General features: G+C 39.6%; 1 protein-coding gene across 1 annotated transcript in view; it reads right to left on the reverse strand.

Annotated features, from left to right (window-relative positions):
* Positions 1–820: 820 nt before the first annotated feature.
* Positions 821–25770, reverse strand: part of LOC126272743 (G2/mitotic-specific cyclin-B-like) — a 35592-nt gene continuing 10642 nt past the window's right edge. Inside the window, exons 3-8 of the mRNA XM_049975801.1 lie at positions 23506–23728; positions 16912–17067; positions 15683–15922; positions 8800–8918; positions 1989–2127; positions 821–1209 (exon numbers count right to left, since the gene is read on the reverse strand). Of these exons, the coding sequence (XP_049831758.1) occupies positions 1111–1209; positions 1989–2127; positions 8800–8918; positions 15683–15922; positions 16912–17067; positions 23506–23728 (976 nt within the window). The 3' untranslated portion in view covers positions 821–1110. The remainder of the gene's footprint in view (positions 1210–1988; positions 2128–8799; positions 8919–15682; positions 15923–16911; positions 17068–23505; positions 23729–25770) is intronic.

Genomic DNA, 25770 nt, shown 5'->3' on the forward strand with positions numbered 1-25770 from the left:
CCACCACCACCACCACCACCACCACCACCACCACCAATCTGATCAGCTAGTCGTCGTTCTGTTAAAAATTTTAATTCTGGGCATCTGGTAATAAATGTTGTGTATACTTGTGATCTGTATCCAGTTGTGTTGGTTCCTAGGTTTGTTGCTTGGTAATAACAGAACATGAGGTGTCTTAACTCCATCTTACCATCTCATCCTCTGTCTTTGTTTTCCTTCTAGGGTGGTTGTAGGAAGCATATCCTGCAAAACACCTCTATTTGGATTTAAATCATTTTCCAGTTGGCTAGCAGTGTCGTTACCATTGTGGGCGGACATAGGGTTCAAGCGTCGTTCCTGTCCATGATGGCGCTTGTCCAAGGCTTATTTAGTTGTGTCCTGAACCAACTGATCACACTAAAAGGGGGGGGGGGGGTTAGCCCTATTAGTGGTTTTTTCCTTTTCGTTGCCTTTTACGACTGGCAGAACATACCGGAGGCCTATTCTTTTCCCGGGCCTCCATGGGAGTTATTAAATTTTAAGGAAGAGGTCTTCTGGCTACTAGAAATAATACTGAGATTTTAGATTATAGTATTGTTCAGTCTATGATCAAATAGCAAAAATAAGTTTCTTTCAATACCAAAGCTATATTTCCTCCGTTACTGACCGGAACACTGCCAATAAGCAGTGTTGGTGGGAGAAAAATTTACAGTTAATAATGATCTATGAATATTTTCTGGAACTCAGACTCATTTCCATGAACTTTCTCACTGGCCTTTGTTCAAGTTTAAGATTTTTCAGTTCCTTTTGTCAGAGCTGGGATGAAAGTATTTAATGCCAATTCTCTAGTTCGTACTTTATTTATTACAGACTGTACAGTAAAATAAGGTCACAAATACACTGGGCTGAGACAAAGTAGTTTTCTAAAATTATAAAACTACACTGTTAGAAAGTTCACATTACCACACACACGCTATTCCAAATATTACATTTACACATTTACACGCAGTACAAAGTTGACAGAAATTTGTTTCATCATTTCGGAGTCAATCATATAAAATGTTCATTATGTTACTTCATACAAAATCATAGAAACTATGGATTAAAGCAGAGTAGTGCCTTAAAACTAAATCACAGAAGTTTAGTCATCCTCTTCAGGTTAACAGGTGATACCTCAGGAAGGGTGCTCACTTTCAGGTACTTGCTTCTGGAGTACTTTTGGTACAATGCCTGAAAATTAAGAGAAATATAGCAGTGTTAATGGCACACAAGGCATGATGCATTAACTGAAGATTACACATAGTTCTAAAAGCTCCCAAGCTTTTATGCATTAGTGTGTCCTGCGTTCTGGTTCATTACAGAGTTGCTAGTTGCCCGTGCATGGTCACTTTGAGGCCACTAACTCCCTGAATTGTTCTATTACTGCAGAGTGATTCAGTATGTTCTGCAAATACTAGCACCAGCAACACTATCACTTATTCCTAAGCATTTTAATTACAACAAAACCAAAATGTTGCTCAAAATTTTTTCAATACTTCTTACCAGTTCATGTATATCAAGTTATGCAGGTATTGCTCAATTAATATTACCAACATTTTATTGAGCCCATCAATTTATAATGCCTTTTTTAAAACAGTCCTGACATTTAAGTGAAATTATAATCTCAGGAGAGAGATAGCTGTCAACCTCCCTTGAAAATGCTGCACCCAGTTTTTTCTAGTAACTACCACACTTAATCCTGACACAATGTGTCAACTTTATCTTGTACTACACCAAACCACTGTACTTACAACCCCTTCCGGAGTTTGCATCTATTATTCTTGCCTTGTTCTCATCCCCCTCTCTTTCCCTTTTCCAAAAAATGCTTTAAATTTAGCAATTGCCGTGTGGTTAAATAGCTTAATATACTACAATAAATTATAAAATAAAACATTCTTTACCAGGGCTCAGATAACTACCAATGCTATGAGAACACTATTTACATACCAAAATATGGAACAGTAACATACCTGATATTTAGAACTTTCAATGTTCATGACTGCAAATGCAATTTTTTTCGCAATATCTGCAATGTCTTTTAGTTTGTATTGTGAGTAGTAGATTAGCGTTTCTGACCACACATTGGAAGTATCAGTCTTGCTCCTCAACCTGGAAGAAAGGAGGTTAATGACTAACATTTTAATCATTCTATATACACTCATCTGAGCAACTGACAATCATACATCTGCTTTACATGAACACTTAAATATTTATAAATGAAGTAATATGAAATACACCAGCACTATTTTAATTAAGAGACAAAAATGGAAATTTAATTGGGTTTATAAAATAATGAAGGCATAAGATCTACATTTCACAATGCATGGACCAGTAATCAAGAATTTGAGTACAATTCTAACAGCAAAACATCTCTTACAGTTTCACAAACACTGCACATCCACAAAATGGAAAACCAGCCATTTACTGACAAAAATCTTGTCCAAGTATGTGCTTGACAATGAGCACAGCACTGTGTTGCGTTTCATCACAGAGGGAATGGAACAATTACTAGAAGTTCTGGCCACTAGTGTCATTAAGGAACTGTCAATACTCTGTATTAAAGTTAACTGAACTAGACTTTCCTTACCCATTCCACTTCTACAGTAGAACATGTTATGGAATTAGTAGAGTGAAATTTATACTGACTATGCAATTGGACAAGTTAAATATCACCCAATACTGATTTTTGAAAGAGACTACATCCACTGAAATAAATATGAAGTAGCTGAGACTGAATTTGGAAGATGTGTAGAATAAGACACTGAAGAACATGAAAACAGACATAAGAAGACAGCTAAAAACTGGGACGTGGAGAAAGGGCTACGAAAAACACCATACAGAAGCGGAGGGCCAAAACAAACAAATGGCTTTGATGGATAAAAATTAGAACACAGTCGACAGCCTGCATGTCATTTGCTAAAACTGGGACCATAAACGTTTAAAAAAAAATAATAAAAAAATTAAATAAAAGGGGCATTCCATCAAGAAGTGACGGACACTTAAAACTCGGCTTAATGTGTACAAAGTGGTGAGCAGTGCCACTTACCAATTGACGATGGCTAAAAAGGTAGTGCCCAATATGCAACCTAGTTAAAATGCCATCCTGGAGGGAGGGCTGAAAGCAGGTCATCCAAGCCACTGAGAGAGGCTTAATAATCCCGAGTTTAATCCCATGAATGGAGGATCAATGGCGATGCCAAAGGGACACCACCACCTGACAAGATGGCAACACAGATCATTAGAGCAAATACAGAAACTAGTGGGCTGAGGTACGAGGACTGCAACCTTTGCAGCAGCAGAGCAACATGACAAGGAACCCACGAACATTACAGTGGCTCCATCAGGAGTGAGCAAGTGATAGTTTTCCTGGGTTTGTTGCACTTTAAGAGTACTGGGAGTGTGAGCAGAGGGCAGAATTGAAAAATCTGTGTCGCTGGATGTACTAAGTGGCCTGATACAGGGCGAAGAGCTCAGCTGTAAAAACTGAGCAGTGTGCTGGAAGCACATATCGGAAGACATGGGCGCCAATGACAAAAGGCACACCTAACACCATGGCCAGCCCAAGAACCATCAGTGTACCCAAACATGCTACTGTGAAGTACCATACGAACACTTAAACTGAAGGCGATATAGCAAGGCTGGAGGAGTGTCCTTAGGAAGCAAATGAAAGCCAAGGTCAACAAGGTCTGCTTCGTGGAGCCAAGGTGGTGAAGGGTTCACACCCACCAGGAAAGTTGCAGGTAGTGTGAAGTTAAGCTCCTGGAGCAAGTGCCGAAAGTGGATTCCACCAGGTAACAGAAGATGGACGCACCCCATACTGGTGAGCAAAGGAATCATCGAAGGAGGCATAGGATTGGTGGCCATGCATGGCAGACTAACGGCACACATACCTGCTGAGGAGAAAGCTTCCACATATACATACATACATACATACATACTCTACAAACCACTGTACGGTGTGCAGTGGAGGACACCCTGTGCCATTACTGGACACTACATGCTCCAGTCGCAAATAGATCAAGGGGGGGGGGGGGGGGGGGGAGAGAGAAAAAAATAAAAAATAAAAAAACTGTCTATATGCCTAAGTTCTAATTTATCATATCTTATATCAGTGATCCTTATGCAAAAGTTGTGTTGGTAGCAGCAGACTCTTTCTGCAGTCCACTTCAAACGCCAGTTCTTCAAATTTTCTGAACAGTGTTTACTTGAAAAGAATGTTGCCTACCCTCCAGGGACCCCCCCCATTTGAGTTCCTTTACCATCTCTGTAATACCTACATGTTTGAACCTACCGGTGTCTAATTTAGCAATCCACTTATGAACTGCTGCCATGTTTGCCTTTAATCTGCTCTGGTGTGAATACCAAACATTAGCAGTATCAAAGAATAGGTGGCAGTAGCATCATATATGCTGTCTTCTTTACAGATGAACCACACTTTCCCAATAAACTGAATTTGACTATTCACCTTATCTACCACAATCCTCACATGCTCCTTGCAGTTCTTATAGCTTTGCAATGACACACCCAGACATTTAAAAAAACATGAATTAAGGAGGACATGTGCTAATGCTGTATGCAAACATGGGTTTGTTTTTCCTATTCATCCACATTCATGTTTTTCCTATATTTAGGGTTACCTGCCATTCATCACACGAACTAGAAATTTTGTTTTAGTCATCTTGTATCCTCTTAGTCACTCAACTTCCTATACACCACAGCATCATCAGCAAACAACTGCAGACTGTTGTCTACCCTCCATCACACAGGACATAACATCAAGGAAAGTTCTGGTCAATAGTAAGAAATTATGTAGGGGGGAAAAAAGTTGTGATCACTGGACTGAGCCCAATGTAGGGGAGCAGGCAAGCACGTGTGCTTCTCCACAACACAGCACTTCAACCTTTAGTCGAGTAGTCTTCTTTATTCCTAAATACTTCAATAATAATAGCATTCTTATCACAAATCCCTTGAGCAGTCCTCTCAATACCCTTATGTGATTACAGGACATGACCTAATATCATGTCTAATCTCCTTTTGCCCTGCATAGTGCAGCAAATCGAGATGGCTCTTCCTTGAAGAAATAAGGAGTCATGTTGTCCATGCTGCCCCTATAGCTAACAATAATTCCGAAAGTTCAGCTGGTGCAAGATTTTGTGCACAAACTGACCTCCCTGTCACGTCCCATAAATATTCGATGGGATTCATGGACAAATTATGTGGCCAAATCGTTCACTGCAATTGTTCAGAATATCCTTAAAATCAATCATGAACAATTGTCACCTGGTGACATGGTGCGCTATCATCCATAAAAATTCCACTGTTTAGCAACATTAGTCCATGAATGGTTGTAAATGGTCTCCAAGAAGCTGAACTTAATCATTTCCACTCAACAATCACTTCAGTTGGATCAGAGGATCCAGTCCATTCCATGTAAACATAGCTCACACCATTTGAAGTAACCACCAGCTTGCACACTGGTTTGTTGACAACTTGAGTCATGGTTCAAGAAGAAAATGTGTGCATGCGAGCTTTCTTGGGATTCAGCAAGGAAGCATTGTGCCATTCTGAGCTTTGATGCTTCGACTTAGGATCGGACTTTTAGACCCCAGGTCTCATCACTAGTAGCCACTTTCCCAATAAGGTTCGAATCAACATCCAACCGTTGGTGCATTTCCTGGCAAAGAGTTGTGTGCTGTTTCTTCTGATCCACCGACAACTTTTGGCAGCAGTTTGGCACACACTTCGCATAATCAAATTCTCCATCATAATCCTCCACACCATACTCTGCCGATGCGCTGGGACTCAGTCAGTTAATCTAGTACCAAGACGACGGTCATTGTTTGAAAGTTCCCACACACTCCACATTTTGATCTGGTAGGCTTGATGATGGCCTCTGTCTTCAACATTCCCGCGTCCATCTTTGAAACATTTGTGCCACATGAAAACCATTGCACAGGACATAGCTGATTCCTTAAAGGCCTCTTGAATCACACCGTGAGTCTCCGTGGTGGTTTTGTTCAGTCACACGCATAAGTTAATCGCATAATGCTGCTCCCAGTGCTCCTCCATTTTCGCCTCTCCCACTTTTCGACCGAGGCCAATGACACGCACTCACACTGCAAGTGATGCACACTCTCCAGGGTTCCTGAGACAACTGCTGCAGCAACAGTTCATTTCCTGAGACCCCCCCATCCCCAATAGGCTGAACTGGTCCATGCTCACTCCCCTACTCATAAATTAATCAGCCTTGATTCAGGTGTTTCACACTTTGTACAATGTCCATAAATAATTATTGCAAGCAGTGTATTTCACTAGAAACAGACTCAAGTAATCATGTCCTGAGGGGTCATCTGACACTAATGCATAACACAAGCAATAGATGGCTAATTATTTTAGTTCTCGCCTATACTGAAATTGACTATCAATCCATGCGATACGACCACAGGTACCACCTGCATCTGAACAGATTTAACATACTGTACATTGGTAGACTTTCTCGTAATTCTTTTGAGCTGTATATTTTTCACATAAGCCTATCTGGCAGAGTATAAGCACAATTTAAACGTGCACACTGAAGAAACATATGCTCTGACCGTGTAACAATTCACTTAGATACTTGTTTTGTCTAGACACTAAATACAATTGGGACTTATCATTTGGTGTAGTTATAGGACTCTTCTAAGGTGATTAAGGAAGACATGATAAAATCCCATGGTTAAATAAAAGACACCAGAAGACAAGAAAATATTAAAATATTTGGGAAAAACAGTCTACAGTCTTATAAAAAGAAGTCTTGTTGGAACATCATATGGATAAGCTAGAATGTTTAAGGTTCAGCATGTGAATGGGTAGTCCTCTGGTAAATTCAAGGAAGAGATACTTAGCCTACCAGTTTATGTAGTTATCATGCTGACATAGTAAACCTCCCCTTAAAGGCAATTTTTATTGCAGATTTTACTATCTTTGGCTCAAAAGAAGCATGTTCTTTGAGAATTTTTCCCCGTGTTGTGTTATGAGTATCTATGTCAAATTTGGTCAAAATGTTTAATGACATTTCCTCTACAAACTGGAATTTTTTCGACAAGATGTGGTATGTCACAGGTCGGCCAGCTCGTCTGGAATCAAAATTGAGTTGACATGAGCGAAGTATACAAGATTCTTTAAGAGTTGTACCTCACTTGAGTTATTTGGACCATAGTAAACAAAATGGCGGCCAAGTAAAAATATTTATAGTTTATGGATCGGACTAAAAGTGGTACAACTCTTGGACAATTTAGTTAGCTTTATCAGAAACAAAGAATCATGCCAATCAGTTCACTAGATTTGAAGTTACCATACCAGGCGATTTTTAAAAGAAGTCATTTGAAGAAAAAGGCATTTGAAGTTTTCACTACATATAAATGTAATATTATGCAACTTATTTTCAATCTGTTATTCTGGATCCATAAACTAGTCCTTCCTCTTCCTCATAGAGGGCACTCTGCTCAATCTGGGCAGTCCTGCACTGCTCCACAGCCGCTCTTTACAGCCGGTGACAAGCCGTTTTGGCCGCTTGAATCTGGTGGTCATCCGAATGCTTGGTGAACTGTGTCGAATAGAGCCCCAGGGTAATTTCTATTGTCATGGCCTTCAGAATTTCTGAATACCCTTCATTGAAGCTGCTCACTGCCAGGAAAGTTGCACTCTCCACAGTCTTTGCACTGTAACGCAAATGCTTGTGGGTTAACTTCCGAACACACACACACACACACACACACACACACACACACACACACACACACACACACACACACACACACATATTCAAACTTTCATTTGAATTTTTTGTGTTTCCTTCAAAACCACAGCACAATAACTCTTCCTCCGAAAGGGCCTCTTAGACCGGATGAATCACTTTTTGAACCTCTTGAGAGTGCCTGGTCGTGTTGATATTCTTCCAGATGTCCAGTAGCCTGTGCAATGTGCCACTTGCACCAACTAGTTTCCCCAGCACTTGTGGAAATACGTTGCCCAAATTGCCGCTCTATCTGTTCCACCGAAATGGAATGCCGTCTGATTGTCAAGCTATAGTACGTCATAAGCTTCTTGATCACTATCAGTTTTAGTCATGGGCAAGCACATAGAACAATTTTTCATGGCTACAAAGTCTAAATTCCCAGGAAAAAAAACTGGTGCGTGAAAAGGCAAATTTCAGGCAGGTGCATTTTGTTCAAGTGCAAATAACAAACATTCCGTTCCGTATTCAGAAAAATGGTTTCAGGGTTGGATTGTAGACACTTCTGGATCCAGAACTGTAATTACAAAAATAAAAAAAGTTTTTTTAAACAATAGATAGTAACCGAGACTTATATAGTTTCATACAGATTTGAGCAAAAAGGTTCACGATCAGATCCTACGACATCTAATGATTACTAGACATTTTGAACTAATATCTCCTAAAGATGAGCATCTCAGCAAAAAAATTTACAGTAATGCTGAGTGGGCCGAGGGCATCAATAACAAAAACCAGGCACGTTTCTTTCTGTCACAAGGTGCAGCAAATTCATGGAACAGCTAAATACAGTCTGCAGGAACATTCTGTAACACAAGCAGGGTATAATGCATTAACTTCTGCCTGTCACAAAGCGCTCTGGGTGCAATGACTAAAAAGGCTTGCTTCAGCTATTTTAGGAGTACAAATATGAACACATTTTGCACCCCAATAAGCAGATTTCATTTGGAAGAGGGAAACCATTATTAAAAGAATTCAAACTGACATTTCCAGAATATTTTATATCTTACCTCAGTGCAAGATACAAAGCTGCTGCTGCCAGGCGAGATGGAGCTAGGTAACACAGCTCATATTCCATTAAGCACATTTCTTGGAAGTACTTTGCTAGAGTGTACGTTACCTCATCTGGCTGAAAGTTACAATACCAAGTGAATATATATATAAATAAATAAAACAGCAGGAATAAGGAATGAAGCACAGAAGAACTAATACTATAGTATCTGTAGGAACACAGAAAATTTGTGTCTAATCAAAGTCCAGCAGTTCCTATTTTGTATGAGAAGAAAGACACCAACAAGCTCTTTATAAGTAAGTTACTTAAATTTATTATGGCCAAGAAAACAACCGAATTAAAAATCTGAAGGAAAACTGAATTGATACAAATTTCAGAAGCATTTCTGAATGTAAATGACTACCAGGTGTAGATGGAATTTAAAACTTATTGTCTTAGCAAGCACATTTCTTTAAAAACGCTGCAAAATTAAACAGCATTTCATTGTTAGTCTCCATTTGCATTCTCCCCCCCCCCCCCCCCCCCCCCCCCAGCCCTCCAGCACATTCTACATCTAAATACAACAGGATATTAACCAAGTCAATAGACATAAGCTACTTAAGACATCAAGTGTACTTCCTAGAGGTTGAACTCCCAACACAAGACAGGAATTAAAAATTATGTGCGTTAGACAATTATACAGCATAAGCATAAATTAAAGGAGCAATTTGAGGACAGATTCCTCAATACAACATATGCAGAAGTGTGGTTGTGCCAATGTTACAAATACTTTAATGTCTGTGGCTACATTTATTTCAAAACACTGCAAGTGAAGCATAAATTATGAAGTGATAAATGAAATTAAGTACCGGTAAATAGCATTTCAACAAGTGTATCACTCATGGCTAACCAGTACCATGCCCTCCTACATTCTCCAACTTGAACCCATTTGATACTTCGCGTGGGGAGATTTGGTGTAATGCAGCCCTGTCACTAATTTAACTCTGAAAACACATTGTGGATGCTTCTTAATAACTCAGGACACGCATGACATTTTTGAATATGTCCAGACACCATTGAGAAGCCCTGTTGAAATCTGCCTTCAGATGAGTGGTGGTTATATTGATGTTTAACATTAGCAATCTTTTGTCCTCAAGTATATGTATCTGCAATTTGGATCCTTTGGGACAATTTTACAGTGTTTTTGTACTCAGCCTTATGTTGTGCTAGTGAAACCACTGGTTTCCAGAGTCAGGATCATCTCATTTCATTGTCCTCCACATCCATTTCATTTGTACTTACAAAACCTGCAGATATTCATGTTTACTGTATCTGACAGATAACAGAGAAACAGTTTGGTGGGGGGGGGGGGGGGGGGGGGGGAAGAGAGAGAGAGAGAGAGAGAGAGAGAGAGAGAGAGAGAGAGAGAGAGTGTAGTGGTGGTGGTTAAAACAACATGGAAACTAAAAGGAATGCAATGTCGAAAACTGTACCACATGGAAGCATGAAACATCATGCCCATTTTAATACAATGAAACTGAAGGAAGGGGATCAAGGAGTTAGAACAATGTATCAGATGGACATGGCTGGCTGACCACAAGAATAAAAGGATGACCCAGCCACTCTTCAACATACTAAAACTGCCAACCTAAAAGCTTAGACCGGAGTCTAGACATCATAACACTTTAGTCACTCTGCCCTTGCATCACGGTATAAAAGTGCATTCTGTTAAAATACAGCATACTGTGATTTATATGCCACAAGCGCCACAAAACGGGGGATTTTTTCGCTATAGTAAGAAGCCACGTATAAGAGGATAGCGCCCGATGTGAAGACATGTAAGGGTCACTTCATCCTGCCTTATCCACTGGCAGGAGAAATGACACGGATGGATTGTTAATTTCACCAACCACAGATTATCGCCATTCACTGCCAGCCATTCTTCACCCCATACCTGCATGAGCTTCCTACATAATGCAGAAATGACAGCCTGGAAGGGAATAGGACAATTTGCGACATCTTATCCTCTGCAGGCCTCCTTGGCAGCCCAATCAGCCTGTTCATTTCCCAGTATCCCTAAATTCCCTGGTACACAGCAGAATGACACCCGTTTTCCCTGCCGGAGCAAGCATAGTTGGTTATATATCAGCTAGGTCAACAAGTCAGCCGATTACAGAATCTGGAAAGGTAAGGCACTGAGGGAACCGGAACAGATGAGAAACTGTTTGCCTTTAATATGATGCATCTGCTCCAGTGCCTTCAGGATCATGTGGAGCTCCACTGTGAAAAAAATGGTATACATTAGGAAAGGGAATTCCCTTGTTTGGAGCCATCAGTGAACATGACTGTTTCTTGACATTTTAGATATGCATCACTGTTTCAGATTGAAATGTAAGATCTGACTATCTTTCTTAAAATTGGTCAAATCTAAAATAAGCCTACGACTACAGAACTCTAGGTGGAAAACCGCTCCAACCATGACGTAAAACATCAAGGCTGGCCACACCCTTCTCTAGAAGGCAATCCTGTGCACAAATCTCTGAAGTTCTGTTGCCAGTTACATACAAGCCTTTTCCAGGGGAGACTGAGCAATGGTATGATAGGTGGGTGGGTGTGTATGGTGTGGACAGTGTTTTTATACACCTAGCACACCATAAGCAGCTGTCACCTGATGTGAAGTGAAGGTTCCCTAGCCTCTGCACAGAGGCTTGGTATGGGGCTTGTTCTGAATGCCCCAGTGGCCAACTGAATCCCTTCATGGTGCACCACAACCAACATCTTTAAATAAGAGGGTCTTGCAGACCCATACACCATGCACCCGTAATCTAGCCGAGATCACACAAATTCCTGTAAAAATCACAGCAAAAGAAAGTCCTGTCTGCTTCCTGTGTACTGAGGCTAAGATATTTTAAAATACATAGAGCCTTAAGAGACCATTTTTCAGGTCTAAGATGTGGCAACTATTTAAGTTTAAAATCCAATATAAGGCCCAGAAACATCACTGTGTCCCTTGTCCTCAACTTAGGAAAGTTTCTAATGGAACAAAAATGGTTAAAATGAACACAGACTTCTCAGTTGAAAATTTAAACCACTCTTCTGTACCCATTCTTCTAAACGTTGAAGAGTTAGTTGCACCTGATGTGTTGTCATTGCAAGGCTTGAAGAAAAGTAAAACACAAATCACCCACAAACAAAGAACACTGGACAAGACGTTTTCTACGGATGTAATACTATTCACAGCTATGGCAAAGAGACACACTTAAAACACTAACTTGAGGACACTGTTCTGCTCCGAGTGATCAGACAGAGCGTCACCGACTCGGCATTGAAAATGCCACGGCGAGAGAAAGGACCAGATTAAAACGGGAAGATATCTGTGGAAGCCCCATTCGTGAAGCTGCTCGAGGATAAGATGCCTTCAAGTACTATCTTAGACCTTCTCAATGTCAAAAATATACCTAAAAGGTGATGCTGGCATAGAAACACGTGTTGTATAGCTGCCTCCAGCAGGGCCACGTCATCAAAGAGAGCAATACCTCCTGAGCCCACACTGACAGCAACTATAGAGTTGTCTGGATTCCAAGATCCAGACGAAGTGACAGTTGACTATTCACTCTGAGGTCTTCCCCATGCAGCTAGTGAGGGCAACACTATGCTAACTACTTGGGCACGTATGGTCTTTCCCAGGATTTGAAAAAGAATTAAAATTGTCTCACACCACGAGTTGGGAAAGTGACCTGACGCCCAAATGGCATTAAAAAGTCTGAGGAGGATATCTTATTATGCCTTGTGAGCTGCCACAGCAAACTATAATGGATTCTGTCATAACCAGGGTACGTGTTACAAGCTGGAAAATGAGGAGTTGTCATTTTCAGCGGTGGACCGGTAGTGCAAACTACACCTCTCAGCAACTGCTCTACGGCACTGGAAACTTTGACCCTGACTGGCTGTTTCAGTAACTGTGGCAAAATAGGGCACCATAGTCTGGGCAATGTCTTGCCAAGTGGTTTGAAGAGTGCCGTTCCCATTACAGCAGCCATGGGGCACCTCACTCCTCTTCCACAAATCTTCCTCATGGTCTCCCATACAACTGAACTCTTGGTGGGACAATTAATGGTGTTCAGAAACTGTTGCTATCTCTTCTTGCTCTCTCAAACAATTCTACTACACTTTGCCCTCACCACCTGAAAGACTTCCAAGATTCTCTGCAGTTGGCCGACACTAACCTATGCAGAGCTGCATGCCTAGTCCTGATCGCAGAGTGGCATTTGTCACTCCACCAAGGGACAGTGACTCTTCTTGTGTCCCATGGACTGGAATGGATGCTGCTGTGGTGAGGTGGATCATTTTGGTAATCAACACATGCCTCGACATTGGCACAATGACCAAACTGGCTATAAAGTGTCCAGTCGCCTCTACCGAGCACCCATCAGGGTGGTTTCCTTTCGGGTTCCACTCCATCTGGCAGGAGAATCCAGATTGGGAAGTGATCACTTCCATGCAGATCACTGATCACTTCCCATTGACCAGTGTGAGCAAGAGCTGGAGAGCAAAGTGAGAGATCAATGGCGGATAATCCAGTTGCTGTGCAGAAACGTGTGCTCTGTCTTCTATTTAGCAAGCATGTGCGTGATGACATGAGAAGCCTCTCAACCGCTCTACCCCTGGGGTAGGTAGTTTCAGAGCCCCAAAGCACATTGTGTGCATTAAAATAATCAGAGGATGAAGGGGTGTGGGAGGGGGGAGCGAGCTGTGTAATAAGGCCAGTTAGGGCCTTATCATTGATTGAGCACATGTGGGGGCAAGTAACGGGAATGTACGGTCAATGGATGACGCACACACACATATGGCAACTGCTTACAAAATCTTTAAGGGAGAGAGGTGAGGAGTGCTACTTAGTATTGACAAAAATACCTATGCCTCCTCTTCTCTCCACTCAGGTCATCCTCTTGTGTAGGACAGACTTGTAGCTCAGGGGTGTACAACTGATAGAAATTAACCTCCTGGAGACACAGTGGTATACCCTGAAAAAAGATAGTTCCTCCAGATGCGTCCTGAACCCCTGCAAGTTACACTGTAGGGTGGGAGCCATTTCATCAGTGTGGTTTTAGTTTACCCCTACCTTTGCACTGCAGAGGTGAAGCACTTTTAGAGCGAGGGGGAGTGGAGGGGCTGCCTGGATCTGATGCTTATAGCTCCATGATGTTCTCATCAGACATGAAAGAATGATGTCTGACTGCTCAGGACAGCTTCTGAACCAAAGGTCGTGAACCTTTCCCTGCACCCAATCCCTTTGAGGATAACGGAACAGATGCATTGAGAGGTACTTTGCTTTTTCATGTGCCTTCACTGAACTTGCTGTTGCTGGTTATTTTCTGTCGCAGCTGCTTGCATTGCTTCATCACTTACTTTGCCTTCACATGTACACATGCAAGTACAGATGCTGGTGGTGGATGGTTGTACACTGGACAACATATGCATCGAAGCATTGACCTTAATAACATGTTTATGTGCCTTGGAAGCATAAAAAGTGGTAAAGGCAGGAGGTTTTGTCACTTATATTCCTTTTTGATTTCAGCATAGGTGATCCGCTTGGTGATTGAGTTCCTGAGGGCAGTCTCTGCTCCAGACTGGGTGGCTCCCAGAGCAGTCCACACAGACTGCTGGAAATGGACAGTCAATCCCAGCTTCATAGGCACAGCATGTGACCACACCCTTGTCAGAGTTGAGCAGTTCAACACTTACATCATATTAACCCAATTTTTCAGACTTCTTAAGTAGTTCCATCTGCTTTGCCCTGTTAGTCTACCAGGGAACCATTCCTCAGCTACTTTATAGAAAGCTTCTAGCAAGTCTTTCCAAGCCTTTATGGATATAGAAGGGAGTCACTTTTTCAAATGTCCTGTCCTTCCTCTTATCACTTAAAACTTACTCCAATTTATGACTCCTTGAGCCCTGTTACTCCCTCATTCATTTGGAGGATTAGGTACGGATACTCTGTTCCTGCTGGGAGGAGGAGATTGCAATGTACTACTTACTACCTCCAGAGCATCACTTAATTCCTCATCAGTTGCTCAGCTATCCAGATTTAAGTTTTTCATAGTTTTCTGGACGAATCAAGCTGAATTCTGACATCGTTCCTTGGAAACTATGAACTATTTCCTTTTTTAAAAAAACTATTGAAACATGCAATTGGCACCAAATTATGTCTACAGACAACCCAGATTTCACATTGAGCAGAAGGCTAGACTCATTCAAAGGCAATAGTGCCAATGAAAACAATAATCTGACATTATGATAAAAGATATTAAACATTAAAGTACCTTGTGCATCTTTGAGCAATTTGAGCCCATGAAAGATAATTTGTAACTTGGTATGCAGTGTAAATTACATAACATTTGCATTAATAAAAAATCCACAGAAATAGTTAATACTAATGGAAAGTTGGTTGGTTGATTTGATGTAAGGGACCAAACAGCAAGGTCATCCAGCATTTGTCTGAAGCAATTTAAGGAAATCACGGAAAATGTACATCAGGATAGTTGCATGCAGGTTTGAATCTTTGTCCACCTATATGCGAATCCAGTGGACTAACCACTGCACCACTTCACTCTGTAATGGAAAATTGCAAAGGAAACAATGGTGAGCAGTGAATCACGTCATTAATTTATTAAATGATATTTGTTGTAGATTTTATTGAACTTACAAAAAATCAAATTAATAGTTATTCGATTTATGGGTGTATTATGGAAGGAACCATGGGAAGACAAACCATTCTACAGTTTAAGTTCCTAATAATTTGGAAATAGTTTAATGCAATGTCCTGGGGAAAGTGTCAAAGCACAGCACTCTTTGGGACTTTAAGCTCTTGAAATTCAGAGCATAAAAGTTGCCATACTTACTGAACATGCTTTGCTGTACCGACGAAGGAAGTGGACACTCAATGGATAACCAATAAAGAAGTCCAGGGTCCTCAAGATTTGATTTTCCATTTTTAATATTTCATTTTTTGTATAAAGATTACTGCAAATATATACAAAATTGCTTATCTCTGGTGGGTATGTTTCTTCATATTTGCTGGCTGTTAACATTGATGCTGCACCAAGTAACTGTATCTTCTTTTTGTCTATTATATGTACTTTCTGAAAACAAAAAACTGGCTAAACACCCCATTTTGCAGATACATGCACTAATTAATATTTGTCGAGAAACATGTACATCACATCATGAGCATTGCGAGACTAACAATTGCATTATGTTAAGAAATAGAAGTTTGTGTTTGAGCTAATTTGAACTTCTGCAAGGGTGAGGTGGATACTTCCTTTGATAAAAGGGGTAATTGATGGCCATTTTACCTACAAGGTCACAGCAGCCGTGTTCTTTTACCAAGTTCCTCACAATGTTTTCTAATATTGTTGGACAGGGAATCAGTTTAAACACCTAAAAACAAACAGACTGGTTTTCAAGGCTCTGTGCACAACCTAAATTAACTCAAAGTTTTGGTGAATGGTGTGGCAAACAGGTATCCTTGGCATGAAAAGAACAACTGCAGTTAAACACAGTATTTCGGTTATTTGCAAGTTTTTTCAAAGGTCAAAACCAATTTTAGAACATATTTTACAAGATTTATCCATAATAAACAATGAACAATGTTACAAAAAACTTACAACTTGTCATAGCTTTAGAGTAACAGCATAATCTGTAAGAATTAAGATATTTCTGCCAGTTGAATACTGAACTAAACCCATGACGACAGGGGACGGCAACAAGAAAATCCTGAGAACACATTACCTGAGAAGCTCTATTGGGGGAGGGGAGGGGGAAAATAGAGCACTTTTGTTTTCTTATTTCTTTTCTTCGCAACTGTTAATTGTATTCCCAAATCACATTATGCTCATGGAAGTTTAATATTTAGTTCTGTTCTCAAGAATTCAATGCCTCTAAATACCAACTGCTTCCAATTTGGTTAACTGTATGCAAGCAGTATTTCTATTAACTTAGAAATTACAGTTAATTAACAACCTATTAATTGCAAAACTGTTCACATGTAAAGGAAACCACAAAATTTAGTGCCACATGAAAGTACTATTTCCAAAACTATAAATGTATAAGATACAAATATTTTTCTTACCTGTAAGTATCTATCTATGATAGCTACTGTCAAAAACATTGTCTCTGAGAGCAAAGAAAATTGAAGCTGTACATCGAACAACCAGTCCACGAGGACTAACCGCATCCGTGGAGTGACTGTGCCACACAGGAAGTTTGGTCTCAAAGGATATTTTACCTGTAAGATGATTAATAAAAATAAAATAAAAGTATGTTTCTAATGTTCAAAGAATGCCATAGATTCAATAAACTCCAAATTACCTTCTAAAACTCAGGTTGTTTCACAATTAATGTAAAATGAGAACAAACAGTGCATGCAGTAGTCAAGAACACCAAAGAAATTTATGTTTCTTGAATTGTTAAATTGTGCCCATATTCTATGTGTGCCTATTTACAACTCAGCATTTAACTCTATTTTTAAGTCAGTGTGTAGTTGGTAACTGTTGACCTTAAGCTATTTATACCTACACTGCACAAGTCCTATCTCAACTGTGCTGAGGCAGGGACAGGAAAAAGATACAGGACTGGTCCTTGGCAAAATGTGCTACAGAAAAGCTGACAGCCATAGTTGGTCATTTATAGCTGAAATCTAATGCAGGTATTAATATTATAATGGTACTATAATTTTGCTGCACAGTGCATCATACCTACTTCCCTGATCAAATAGAACTGGAAGACGAACTATCAGTTGCAAACGAAGATTTTCACCTTCATTTGATTCTACATATATAAATTTACAATATTTTTTTATTGTATTATCAGAAATCAGCTTTTACCCCTCCGCCACACACCGTCAGGTGGCTTGCGGAGTATGGATGTAGATGTAGATGACCTACCCTTTGTTCTTTACATAATGGGCATTAACATCATTGAATATAATACAGATCTGACACACAATTAGGACAAGCAAAACTGTCATTTAAGGTTGGATCTAAGGAGCAACATAACTCTCAGCTTTCTGCACCAAATCTTAAGACAAATTAACAAAACTTTAGATTTAATATGAAGTATATACACCACAATCCATTATTAAAATTCTCCCTCATTACTATTTATGCTTGGAGCAGCACCTCTTATTTAACAGCATTAGTATTACAGTTGCTATGATATTTTATATTAAAAAAAGCACACTTAAGCTAATTTCTTTTAGATAAAATTAAACTATTCATATATGCAACCGAAGATTATGCATAAACTCTAGTCATACTGATAAAAGTACAGGCAAAATGCATCTCATTCCACTGTCCAATTAACTAACTTCTTGCTCATGTCTCAAAAGTGTAGCTTTTTGTTAAAAGTAGAGGAAGTAAAAATTAGTGGCATAAAATAGTTTTCTTCTAATACCAGAGCTATCAATATCTAAATATTCAGTAAGGGAGTATTTACAGGTTAGCTCTGTTTGGTTGAAAGTATCCTTTTGAAGGAAAGGATAAATAATTTTCAGCAGTGGCAAAATTTACTAGAATTTCTGATTAGATAACATTAGTTGCAAAGTTCAAATTTTGAAAAGTAATGGAACTTTATACTTAATAAATTTCAGCACATTTTTGTGAGACTACCTTTATATAATCTGTATACAAATTATTCTTTAACAGAAGTGTTGTTTTATTTGCATAGTAATCATATCATTTATTTTAACAACTTTATGCCGAAACATTTTGGCAAAATTTTACTATTTTCAAAAATTTGTGGAATGAAATATTGCTCCCTTTCACAGCTTTTTTATACACCCAAATGTTGTGAAAGCCCAGCACAAAAGCAGGACTATATATTTAAAAAAACCAACCCACAAACTGCTTGCAACCAATATCCATCAATTGCCCGACATTTTTGTTCGCCTATTATGATTTGTTACTTGGTGGTCAAGAGACCAATCAAGGTGGTCATCAGTCCCTCAGTTCAGGGGTAGTTTAGCTGCACTCATTGATGTCTGCCAGGAATGTATTTGGATTAAAAAGGTACATAGAAGCAGTAAAATCAAGGTACTGAAGGTACTCATGCCCAAGATGAGAAACAAGTTACAAAGATGCTTATAGATTGCAATGGGACGTAGGTCAGATCACACGAGTGGCATCTCGAAAGGCTCATTCACAGAGAGGAACTACACCAGTATCCAATCCCCACCAACATGATTAGGCAAAGAGTTACAGAGAGTAATGGACATCAGGTGGTCGCCAATAACAAAAAGATAAGAAGCAGGCATAGCAGTAGATAAGTGCAACTGGGCACTGCATATGACTAGAGCCTTCCCACCTCTGATCCATAATAGTCAAGGCATTAAATAGTGCACACTATTCAACAGTGCATTATCCTCAAAATGGAAAATAGGGTGCAACAGAAAGAGACAAACCACTTCTAGACACAGGGGGAGGAAAAAAAAAGGGGGGGGGGAATGAAAGAGCCAATGAGCAATGTAGGTAGACTGAAGCGGTGAATGAAAATTTGTACGAAGGTCAAAATACAAACCCAGGTCGCCTGCTCACTTAATCAGATGCACTAACCACTCTGCCACCTGACAATGGCTTTGCACAACCACATGGACTACCCTAGCTCATCATCCTCTCCCTCTCCCCCCAATCACTGTTCCTGCCAATTTCAGTCTGCACATACACACTATGTGAAGTACCCAGACACCTGGCTGAAAATGACATACAAGTTCATGGTGCCCTTCATCGGTAATGCTGGAATTCAATATGGCATTGAGTCACCTTTAGCCTTGATGACAGCTTCCACTCTCACAGACATACATTCAATCAGGTGCTGGAAGCTTGCTCTGTCAAGGAGCACAGGATTACTACATCCATCCATCTTCCACAGAGTGCTGCACTGAGGAGAGGTATCTAGGTCTTTCGGTGAGGCCCGACATGATATTGGCGTTCCAAAACATCCCAAAGGAATACAGCAGGGTTCTGGTCAGGACTGTGCAGGCCAGTCCGTTACAGGGAGGTTATTGATGTGTAACCACTCTGCCACAGGCTGTGCATTATTACAGGTGCTTGATCATGTTGAAAGATGCAATTGCCATCGCTAAATTACTCTTCAACATTGGCAAGCAAGAAGGTACTTAAATCATCAGTGTAGGCCTGTGCTGTGATATTGCCAAGCAAAACAAAGGGTGCAAGCCCCCCTCCAAGAAAAACCACGACCACACCATACCACCACCTCCGAATTTTACTGTTGACACTACACACGCTGGTAGATGTTCAGCAGGCATTTGCCATACCCAAACCCTGTCATCAGATCACCATATTGTGTACCATGATTCGTCACTCTCCACAATATTTTTCCACTCTTTAATCATTGTCCTTACACTGAGCGAGGTGTTATTTGGCATTTACTGGATTGATATGTGTCTTATGAGCAGCCGCTCAACCACGAAATTCCAGTTCTCTCAATTCTCACCCAACTGCCATAGTACTTTCAGTGGATTCAGATGCAGTTTGGAATTCCTTTGTAGCTGCCTGTACAGATATCTGCCTATCACACACTATTATCATCTTCAACCGTCAGCAGTCTCCGTCAGTCAACAGACGGCGTCTGCCTGTATGTTTTTGTGCTGTACATGTCCCTCCACGTTTCGACTTTACTATCACATCGGAAACAGTGGACCTACAGATGTTTAGCAGTGGGGAAATCTCGTGTACAGACATATGACAAGTGACACCCAATCACCTGACCATGCTCTAAGACAGTTCCACGGAGCACCCATTCTGCTCTCTCAAGATGCCTAATGACTGCTGAGGTCACTGATACGGAGTTTTATCACAGACTGTACATCATAGATGTTTGAGACTTGAAAAGGTTTCTTTAACCATGTAGTTTTATATATATATATATATATATATATATATATATATATATATATCCCCGAATCCACCATAATCTGCAAGCAATCATTTCAAGCAGTTTGCAGAGCACATGGGTGAGGCATTCTGTCTGTAGCTATCAACAGACACCTTCGAGCCAAATTTAGTTTTTGACCCTGAGTAGACGTAGCCTTCGAGTAACATTCACATGTTTGAGCATCTGAGGACATGTTTGTTAGATGCTCCATAGCTCATTGGAATAATTTTTGTTATCAGAATTATACAAAACAGATTAGCTTACAGGATATGTATGCATGATTAGTGGTAATATTAATGTAGAAATTTCTAGTCCTACTCGTGCAACTACACTTTACTGGCTGTTAGTTTTTAAGAAGAAATTTGTCAGAGTAGAAGGAGCTGTTCAGAAGAAATAATTTAAATTACATTTAAAACTTTCTTTGCTATCTGTAAGACATTTTATGTTAACGAGAAAATGATCAAAAATTTTTGTTGCTGTATAATTAACTCATCAGCTCTAACAATGGGTAATTAAGGTAATTTTCCCCCTCTAGTGTTGTAGATAAGTGCATCACTGTTCTCATAAATTGTAACAAACTGTTACTAACAGATTTAATTTCATATGTATTACGAGACAAGAGCCTGAAGCAGTTCGCAGTCTGTGGGCGGTGTTGACATAGAGTGATGTCTAACTTGTTTCTGTGTTGGAAATGTAGCCGGGTATGAAGAGGACTTATGAAGTGAGTTACAAGTTGTTTAGCAACAACCTATGCATTAATACAAAAACCACCCTGAAGAATGAGACCATAAACAGTTAATCTTCAGTGACTAGACCACAAACATTGGCTCACACCCAGGAGGGAAAGCTATATATTCCGAAGAAGGAAATGTCCTTCCATCATTCCATTTTGCTGCACGTTATTAGGAACCCTTAGAATGGAGAAGGAATGGGGATAATTTAGGTAAGAGTATCGTGCAGGGAAAAATCTAAGGCAGAAGACCACATGGGAGAGCAGACAGACAGATGGTTGGATCAAGTGAAGAAGATTACCAGCCTACCTCTTCACACCATATTAAGAAAGGCCGAAGACTGCTGTGGATGGAGACATCTGTCTGATGTTTCAACTACGTAAGAATGAATGAGGAAATGAGGTCATGGCACTCAGCAATGAGTAAAACGACTAGTGAGAGGATGGAGTCACTTAAGTTAAGGAAGGTGACTTGTAAAGGATGCCACTTGAGATGTTGCAAGGCCCTATGAGAATCCTGAATAGCAGCTGGTATGCCTGTGGCCCACCATGGGACTAGCTGGTGACAAAGTGTGCTTGTAGAAAGAGGAATAGCCGTTCCAGCAGCTCAGGTCTTTTGTGGGTCACGTCTCCCACGATCTCATGGATGCAGCCTTACAGAGGGGGGTCGAGGTGAGAGGTATATAACTGCCAGCTGGCTCTTCGAAGAGTCCAACATGGTAAGTTATCTATCAGATGGTGACAAGGAACTGACTAGATCACCAGGAAGTGGTCAGTCACAGAGATGACCACAGAGTGACCAAAGTAGTGTAGGCACAAGACATGAGGAGGAGGGGGGCGGGGGTGGTGTCCTTATATCAATAGCTAAAAGGTGTCATGAGCAGCTCAAATGGGTAGAAGGATTGTTCACCAACTGCATCATAATTACATTTTGAATCTTGTTGCCAAAGTTATCTCTATTTGCACTTGTGGCAAAATTTTGAGAACTTTATTTTCCTGTGTTTCCCACTTAATTTCCATATCCTTTTCTTGTTATGGGAAATTACGGGTCCTTGTTTACAAGGACTCTCCTGACCATCACAGAATTTTATCGTGGATAAAACCAACATACTGATACTATTCATTACACACATAATTGGAGCTCTATTCATTATTGGAAAAAAATTAAATTAAAAGAAATATACAAAATTGTGTCATTAACTGAAGGACCACGCACATCACCAATTTAAAACAATGTATTATTTGGAATGATAACTCCCTCTTTACACAGTGCTTAATAATCCAAACACATTCACAATTTTTTTTTTTATTATTTGTCTACAATGTATGAAATGAAGGATTGCTACTTACTGTAAAGAAGACGCGTAAGTTGCCAACGGTCACAATTTAGAGACATTTTTGGCCACAACCTCTGCCAGTAAAAGAGATACAGGCACACACGAGGGGGGGGGGGGGGGTACATCTCATTCACACACAGCTACCAACTCCAGCATCTCTGACAGGAATCCTGGGGGTGTGTGTGTGGGTGTATTACTGATAAAGGCTGTGGCCAAACACTAGGAGTGTCTTAATTGTGCCTTCTTTATGCTAAGTAGCAATCTGCCTTTTCCTACATTATTGATATTCCTATCTGGATTTTCCATTGTCTGGTTTATTATTTGTCTTGTTTCTAAATATAGAAATTTTATTCTTATTTTAGTTTCTTTCCTTTATATGCTATCACCTTTCTTCAGTTGTTGAGGTTTGAGAAAAACTCTTACTATTAATTGCACTGGTTTCAGTCACTTTAGGACCTTAACAATGTCCTGTGTTCAACCCCATACCACTATGTTAACATTTTATCTCCTTGTTTCAAAACACGGAATGACAGGCTAATGATATGTTACTTAGTAATTGAAACTGAATAAAAACCACTAACTATGTTCCTAAAATTTATAAAGATAAATACTAATATTAAATAACATCAATCTACCTAAGATATATTCCATGTCATATCACAAATTGTAATTTCACATTACACATCATTAAATATTTCTTAATTACCTCAAGTGCTCTGAGATATTCAAAAATATCTTTTGCATATTCCCCAATAAAAAGTACATCATTTGCAGATTCTTTGTCTATGTCCTGTATATTATACAGAGTTGACGAATATGAAGTCTGTTCTTTATTAACCACCTTTTTTTCTTCTACAGGAGGTGGATCTGCATCATTTATGGCAACACACTTTAATGTTTCTGTCAAGCACACAACTTCATTTTCCACACTGAAAGCAAGCAATGATAAGCATCTTAATTCAATGCATACCATGAAAAACTTTTCCTACAACTTAGAAATGCATGTACAGCCCACAGGAACACACAGTATGTGCACTGATTATTACAGAAAGTTTTTTCATAACAGTTGTAGACTCAGAAGCAACACTAGGATAATTTTAGTATCTATATAAATACTTAATGACACATTCAGAAAGCATTGGTTGGAATTCAGTTTAGAGTTAACTCTTGTTGAGACTGCAATCAGTATCTTTTGAAAAACAGACCACCACTTACCACAGGACTTGGTAAAGAAATGAACATGACAAAGAACTATAAGTAATTAGTCTATAGAAACACAGAAGGTCAGAGTGCACCTAAAATCTATCAATTTTGATTATTTTTTTAAACAATGTCTCAGATTTCCGATTTTCTGTTTGACAGTACTTACATGGCCAATTATGTGAGTTTACTAGGGTAGAAAAGAACACTCATATGCCCAGAGTTCGTCCAGACTACAGTCTATTAATAAGACTTATGTACTAAAGACCCAGTAAACAGAATCAGAATAAAGAGTAAAATACGCAAGTGTCAGGAACACCTGGGGGCTTATGATTGGAAACCCAATGTTTAGGCCTCGTGACTCATGATATAAAACAAATCACTCCAACATTGAGTGAAATACTCCCATTTTATAATCAAAGTAAAAGGAAAATGAAAATGAAAAGCTAAATAGTAAATAAAAGGGTTATAAGCGGATTACACTCTTCCTGCTACCATCTCGAACATACAATATCTTTTAAAATAAGTGAGAGACAATGAACATACCACACAACACATTTGTTGTTTGCAGGCAGGAAAGGAGTCACGAGTACAAGGTAGATGCGATGGTCGAACGGCATTGACAAGTGTTTGCAGCTCTTGCCACAGAAGTTGTATTGGAACACGGGGTGTTTATGTATCTTATGGTGTTTTGTATCCATTATTGTAACGAGAAAAAAGAACAGCTGAGAAATTGTTAACATTCGAATATTTATGTGAGAAGTGCTGAATTTGTTCTTTGTGGAAGTTGAAATATACCTAGACTAAACAAAGTATTCTGTGAGTGGCGGGGGAGGGGGGGGGAGGGAATTCCATTAACCAGCAGTATTCTTCAGAGATCTACTTAGCTGGCTATCCAGAGAGGAAAATCGACTGTGCACACCGTGTAAGTAAACTAATGTGAGAGAGGTGTGAATTTGCATGCAATTTAATTTCACACCACACTCCAGATCACCTAAAGCATTAGAACTCAAACATCTACATTATATTATGTTTCTGGCTGCTTAGAACACGAAACAGCAGCACTTAAGAAGTTCTCCCATTAAAGCTGATATCAGAAATATTTCCAAAGTTAGCAATTTTTGCTTTGGTAGTATTTTTCTGGTGGCTGTTACACACAATGTAAAAGACAAAAATCTTTGGAGACCCTCACAAGATTGATTACAATATCGATGCAGAATGGCACTATTCTGCCACAACACTTGGTGAAAATGTTTGCAGTGGACTTAGCTTTAAAATCAAAAAACTGCTACAGCAAGTTTATAATGGCCACTTAAAAGGCCCGACATCCAAGTAGTAGTACAACTTTGATCAAAAGACTTTTCCTGGCACCTTTATGGATTATGTACAGTAGAGGAATACAAACAAAATGGAATAAGTTTACAGTTCTGATTCAGTAATTAAAATCATTAAAACACTAACTGGTAAACTAAGTACGCAAAATATTTCTGAACTGCAAAGTTCCTCAGAAGATTTGAGCATTGTTTATTACAACTGCCGTAACCATTACTGCTAATCCTGTAGTAGTATGCTGTGTGCATTTTGGCAAGTATCATTAACCTAAAATATTCAAAATTAATGTTCAGAGAGTTTTTTTCTGAAGAAAGGTATACAACTAAGTCATCATGTAATATCATCGAACTGAGTGCTTTGTGCAGCTTTTATTTTATTTTACTTATTTTTATCCTATGTCAGAAATTTAAGTTTTTGTAACAAAAATGCAGATGTTTAA

Source organism: Schistocerca gregaria, chromosome 5 (genome assembly GCF_023897955.1).
Source record: "Schistocerca gregaria isolate iqSchGreg1 chromosome 5, iqSchGreg1.2, whole genome shotgun sequence".
Lineage (NCBI taxonomy): Eukaryota > Metazoa > Arthropoda > Insecta > Orthoptera > Acrididae > Schistocerca > Schistocerca gregaria.